The 5,828-nt window shown below is 41.4% G+C and overlaps 2 protein-coding genes across 3 annotated transcripts in view; one reads left to right on the forward strand and one right to left on the reverse strand.

Moving 5' to 3' along the window:
- The window catches only part of TBP (TATA box binding protein), an 8,020-nt gene extending 6,075 nt beyond the window's left edge, over window positions 1-1,945 (forward strand). The window contains exons 6-7 of one of the 2 annotated variants that reach the window (XM_008938944.1): window positions 263-363; window positions 1,277-1,945. In XM_008938944.1, coding sequence (XP_008937192.1) covers window positions 263-363; window positions 1,277-1,356 — 181 coding nt within the window. In that variant the 3' untranslated portion in view covers window positions 1,357-1,945. The remainder of the gene's footprint in view (window positions 1-262; window positions 364-1,276) is intronic. The other variant, XM_008938946.1, reaches the window with a different exon arrangement.
- A 1,621-nt stretch (window positions 1,946-3,566) lies between these two features.
- Window positions 3,567-5,828, reverse strand: part of PDCD2 (programmed cell death 2) — a gene marked incomplete at its 5' end in the record, with an annotated part of 3,725 nt that continues 1,463 nt past the window's right edge. The window contains 3 exon segments of the mRNA XM_008938947.1: window positions 3,567-3,746; window positions 4,443-4,559; window positions 5,813-5,828. The exon segment at window positions 5,813-5,828 is cut by the window's right edge and continues 8 nt beyond it. Coding sequence (XP_008937195.1) covers window positions 3,567-3,746; window positions 4,443-4,559; window positions 5,813-5,828 — 313 coding nt within the window.

The following is a 5,828-nucleotide window of genomic DNA, read 5'->3' on the forward strand; positions in this document are numbered from 1 at the left end:
CTGTGTTTCATTCTGGCTGCGTACTGCCTCGCTCAGAGAGTGTCATCTGTTCAGCTGATTCCCTTGTACCACAGGGAAGCCTGCCTCTTTGTTCCCATTGCTGTTCCGCCTCGGGTGCAGCGGAGGTTGCCCAGTAGGAGCCCATTAAAATGATCTTCCCTGCTGCTCCCTCTGAGTTTCGGCATCTGCTGTGCCCAGTCCTGGAGGTGAAAGACTGGAACGTGTGTCTGGGAGCATGTTTAAGCCCTGTTGCTCTCTTCTCTTCCAGCTACGAGCCAGAATTGTTTCCCGGCTTAATCTACAGAATGATCAAGCCAAGAATTGTTCTGCTTATTTTTGTGTCTGGAAAAGTGGTTTTAACTGGTAAGTGAAGACAATCTTACTCCAGTAGGTTAGATTTAGACTGTATGGCAGAGAACACAGAGGGATACCGGAGGTATGTAAGCTGCTACGTACTTTCCTTTAGGGATGACAGTACTGAGAAAGAAGGAATAGGACAGTGTTCTGTGGATGGGCGTGCACAGAGCAAACTACGCATTTGCCTAAATGCATATAAGCAACACGCACAAAGCCTAATCAAGCATTTAGGTGACCAAAAAGCTATAAGAGCACAGCTAATGTTTCTGGCAAAATCTGAACGTCTGTTTTGATGTGCTGGGTATGTGTGACTGCTGATCTTTGACAGCCTGGCTGGAGGCTGATGTCATTCTCCTTTGATACAGCAGCCAAATAAGGGGACATACCTGAGCTCTGGAACCTCCTCAACTTCAGACACTCCCACCTACACCCTTTCTTTTCCCCTTGTGCTCAGTCTTACTATGGAGAAAAAACCTCCACAAGACTTGCATGCTTAAGGCGGCACATGTCCCTGCAGTATAGCAAGTGGCACACTTGTGGAGAGGTGTCCACTGCCAGACTCTGCTCCCCTAGATGGTCACACTCAAAAAAAGCTCCACCAGTTAGGCCTGGCAGCAGAAGCATGCTGCAGGGCTATGCTTTCTTGTAGAGCTTCCTGTGGAAATTATGTATAGAAAAAACCCATTTGCAAGTATGGCACACGCATGAAGATGCTAGTTAAGTTTCACCAGTTATCAGAAGCAGTAGCGAGAAGGGTGGTAACATATGGTCTATATGAAATGTGTATTAAAAAAAATTCAGAAAAATAAGGATTTATGATTATGTATAGGTTTAAAATAGAGCTGCATTCAAATAAACGTTCCAAAAGCTAAATTGAAGCATTTAGCAAAAACTAATTCAATTCCCTCTCTTCTTCTAGGTGCTAAAGTACGATCAGAAATCTACGAAGCATTTGAAAACATCTATCCTATCTTAAAGGGATTCAGAAAGACAACGTAACAGTTTCTACATCTTTGAGAGAAATCAGGGGTATATTTTACAAGGTATTGCATATGGCACAGCAGTAACAAGAGATGGACTTCCAGTGAAACTGCAACACCAGGACTTGGACTATTTCCCAGTTAGTGCCTACTTCCCTGATGCTCAAGGGGAACTGTATTCTTGATTACGTCTACTGAGTTACTGTGAGTTGCTTTACTGGGCTGTTCCTGGAGCAGTCCCTCTAAGTTTTATTTATATTCTAGCTTTTAAATAGTTTTAATGCCGGTTCTATTAATAGAAGATCCATAAGTTTGTTTAAAAGACAAATGCAACTGTGTCACTCAGTGTATAAACCACTTAAATTGCCATGTATATATATGTTTTAATTTCCTTCCGTAAGACCATGGTTTTTATAATTTTCAGAACATAAGCTTTTAAATTTTTTCAATTTTAAATTTCTTTGGTGCCAGACACATTCCCTCTTTCCAGTATTAAGCAAGACAGAATAAATTTATTAATGAAAATGGCTCACTGTACATATATATATAATATATACTTTCCTTCTCTTTCCTCCTTCAGCTCCACATGTACAATAAACCCTGTTTATACAATTACGGGAACTGTCTTAATGAATTTTAAAATTGCCCAGCTGGTAGAGTGAAAAAAAATGAATTTTTTTTTTTTTTTTTTTTTTAAATTTAATCTGGATTTTTCAGTAGCACATGCCCTCCTGTAAGTTGTGAGAGAATCTTAACAAGGCTCTGGGTTGCTTACCAGCAGCTGTACCCTTGGCAAGGTTGAGCTTGAGCATTTTTAGTAGGCTAAAGCAAGAGATGTCCGGTTAAACAAGTCTGTGTTCAGGTATGTGTTGCCTTATGTTCAACAGATGGGATTTATGCAGGTCTTAAGTAGCTACACTTGACTGAGCTTGAACAAAAGATCACTGCTTAGCATCTAGAATTTCCTTAATTTACTACTTTTGTATTTTACCAACTATGACAGTCTCACTATATTAGTGTTCCTGTAAAATGTCAAAGCCCTTCCGACTAAAGTCAGTATGTACATAATCTTCCCTCTGAACTGTGCTTGAAGTTAATGGGCTGAGAACTAAAAATAAACTTTTTTTTCCTCCAGTTAATTTCCAGTAATAGTAACCTCCTTTCTATGACTTGCACCTTCTTTCAAACAACTTTTATCTAAAGCTAACCCAAATGTAACCATGGTCTCTTTACTTACTAAGCTGATGTTGCACTCCAAATGAAATGAAGGCTGGCTGTGCTACTGCTCCATTTGCAAATCCTCAGTGACCTTAATCCTTAGTCTTCTCTGCTCCCCCCATAGTGGCACACACCACTGTTCCTCCAGGCATTTCGTAATTGGTTTCACAGATCTTGTCAGAAAGATGCCATTCAGTAACATAGCTCTGCCAGGGTAAGTACGACAGTGGCTTAAGATGCTGTTGGTTGTTCCATGTGCACCACGGCTTAAAAACTACCCCTTTAGAAGGGAATACATAACTGAAGTAAGTGGAGACACACACAAAAAAGCCATAGCTGTTCTGCAAATGGAGCTATAGCCACAGGAGTTCAGCAGCTACCACAGTAAATTCAGCATTACCATTTCACTTATTTTCCCTCAGCTATATGGCAGTTATATAACTCAGTGTTAAGTCAGATAAAATGTACAAAAACTAAGTGTTTTATCTTCAGCAACCACTCAATCAGAACATGTAACAACTGCCAAGTCAGATTCAGTGTACCTGTTGAGAAAGAGAAGCAGACTTAAGTTCCACAGTGAAAGGCTACAAAGCTTTGTCTTAGCTATGACTCCTCTACCCCTCCTCAGCTTAAGCACTCAAGTGATCTTAGAGCAGCCTGCTTTTCTCTGCGAGTTAATGTCAGGTTTTGAGTAGCACACAGAAATCCTCACAGACTACAATCTTAAGTTCTTGGAAGTTCCATCACCAACAAAAGATATTTCACCAATCCAAAAATATTTAATCTTTATTTAAACATTCACAACTGAGATATGCAGTGAAATTGACTGAACAGATGCCTCTGGCTTCACTACCAGGTTGAAGTAAAAGCTCCAGTGGAGCACAAAAGAGAGGCTGTCAAAGGTCTGTCACCTTTACAAGATACACAGTTACCTGACTTTGGTTCATTGCCTGTCTGCAAAGTGCAGAGATGCACTGAAACAAAGACAGTGTTCTATCTAGCTGACCCAGCTTAGTGACTTGAGGGAGGTTCAAGGCAGGCTGCAGAGAAGTCCTGTTTCCATACGAACTCCTCCCGGTATTCGTGTCCATCACCGCAGCTGTCGGCACAGGTGTACACCACCAGTGTCCCCCAGTCGATGCTCTCTCCAAGGCTGTCAACCTTAAGGTGGTTCAGGAGCTGTGGCATAATCTTCAAAGAAAAACAAAGGTTTAGAGGCAGGCTGCAGCTCTCCACTCTCCCTGGGTCTCTTCCCAAAAAAGGGTCCTGCCTTCATTTATGTGCTTTTACACAAAAATCCCAGTCAAAGCTATTAAGTAACAGCAGCTCAAATAAAATAAATCTGGATTGCCCAAAGCACTGTAATAGACACACAGGAAATCAAAGGCATGGCTCTACTTACTTTGGCTATAAACCTTTCATTTGACTAAGCATTGCCTATTTTTTATGCCTCCTTCCATTTGAAATTACCTTCCTAACTACGTTTTAGCCTTTGCATGACATCAGGTGTATTGCCCAGATGTGTGCTTCCAGCATTCAAAATTCCGCACTTGAATAGTTCCAGCCAGACAGCGTCCAACACATATTGTGAAGGTTTTTTTATTATTATTACTTTTTTAAGTATACAAGGCTCCTATTGCTTAAGAGACAGTTCCATATTTGCACGTGCACCACTTCACAGACAGTGCACACTACCAGATGGGAACCTGCCTTCTACATGTGAACATCTATAGGCAAAAGCAGTTGCAACAGAATTAAGGACTACGTACAATTCAGCATGGTTAGTCTGTAGCAATTTCAGTTACCTTGCTCTAACTACAAGTCAACACCTATACCCTTATATCCCGAGCTACATTACCTGTGTTATCTTTAGATGAATTTACATACCTGGAATTCAAAAATTCTTTTGGCACCACATAAACAATTTGGGATATCTTTTTCTTTAGGAATATTTTCACCTGATACCCAGACTGGACCTTCTCCTCCTCTGCAGTATCTAATAATCTGAAATAGAGCAGAAGTTTAAGTTATCAAGACTGCCTTTTCTTCTTTGTATAAAATTGATATTTACTGACATAAAGCAGTTAAGATGGTGCGGAAAAAAGTTCTTCTAAGTAACACCCATGGCGACGTCTACTGGTAGCAAATGTGGTATTGTAAATAACAGGTTCTTTAAAAAAAGCTTCCGATTTGAATCGTGACAGTATTTGTACAGCAACATTTCCAATGATCCAGGGATAAACTGCAATTTGTACTTCTCCAATTAAGGGACCCAGAAATGCCAAGTCACGTATTTTATAGATGAAGAGCAGACTGAGAACTGGCACGCAGAAGCCAGGGCTGCAACCCAGTTCTTTGCATTTGCAGCTCTGGATCTAAATGCAAGGGGACTGTCCTAACATCCAAGGAGGAGATCTTTTCAGACATTCATATCCTTAGTTCTGTTACTACCTAAATATTTCTATAGCAAACCAGACATTATCGACAAGAGGACATTTATGCAGATCAGCCATTGTGGGGATGGTCGGAGAAGAAGGTGATGCACCTACCCCAAGCAGAGGAGGGAACCAACTCAAAGTCTCCTACTTTCTGGGTATGCACCTTAACCCCTCAGCTATCAGGTAGAACATGGAGAGAATTTCTTCCTCCACCATTTGGATGGACTTAGGCTTGTTTTTCCTCTGAATGGAACCAGGAACCATGTTTTTGTTTGACCATGTTTTTCTGCCTCTTGTGTTAGCAAGAAACATCATGGCTTTAAAATTTCTGGTTTGGACAGTTGAAATTTTAAAGCCATCACTAATTTCTTCAATCTTGACAAACAGCCAAAACCAACCTCCCCATGCAGTTGGTGACAGTGACAGAGCTCATCTCTGCAAGTTTGGTTTTCTCTGCTTGAGAAAGAAAGCCAAGAGAGCGAATGGCTGCAGAAGAGTGCAGTGGTTCACCACCTGCTTTGGCTAGAGCCACTTCACAGGATGGCAGGTTCCCCCACACCACGCTGGCCCTAGTGCCCTTGTGCCTTCTCATCCTGACCAATTTCTATCTGAGAGACATGAGCAGGTGCTAAATTCTTACTTTGGCATCAATCAAGTTCTGCATGTAAGGAAGATTAGGGAATGCTGGTTAAGGTACACTGAGGATGAGGAGCATCCTCATCATCATTTCTAACCCTAGGTACAAAAGGCAGTGAAATACTTTGCAGGTCCAGCAGGATGCTGCAACCTGTCAGTTCTAAGGCTGCCCCATCTTCTCACCTGCTCTGGTTCAGCA

Source organism: Merops nubicus, unplaced genomic scaffold (genome assembly GCF_000691845.1).
Source record: "Merops nubicus isolate BGI_N331 unplaced genomic scaffold, ASM69184v1 scaffold38954, whole genome shotgun sequence".
NCBI classification, from domain to species: Eukaryota; Metazoa; Chordata; class Aves; order Coraciiformes; family Meropidae; genus Merops; species Merops nubicus.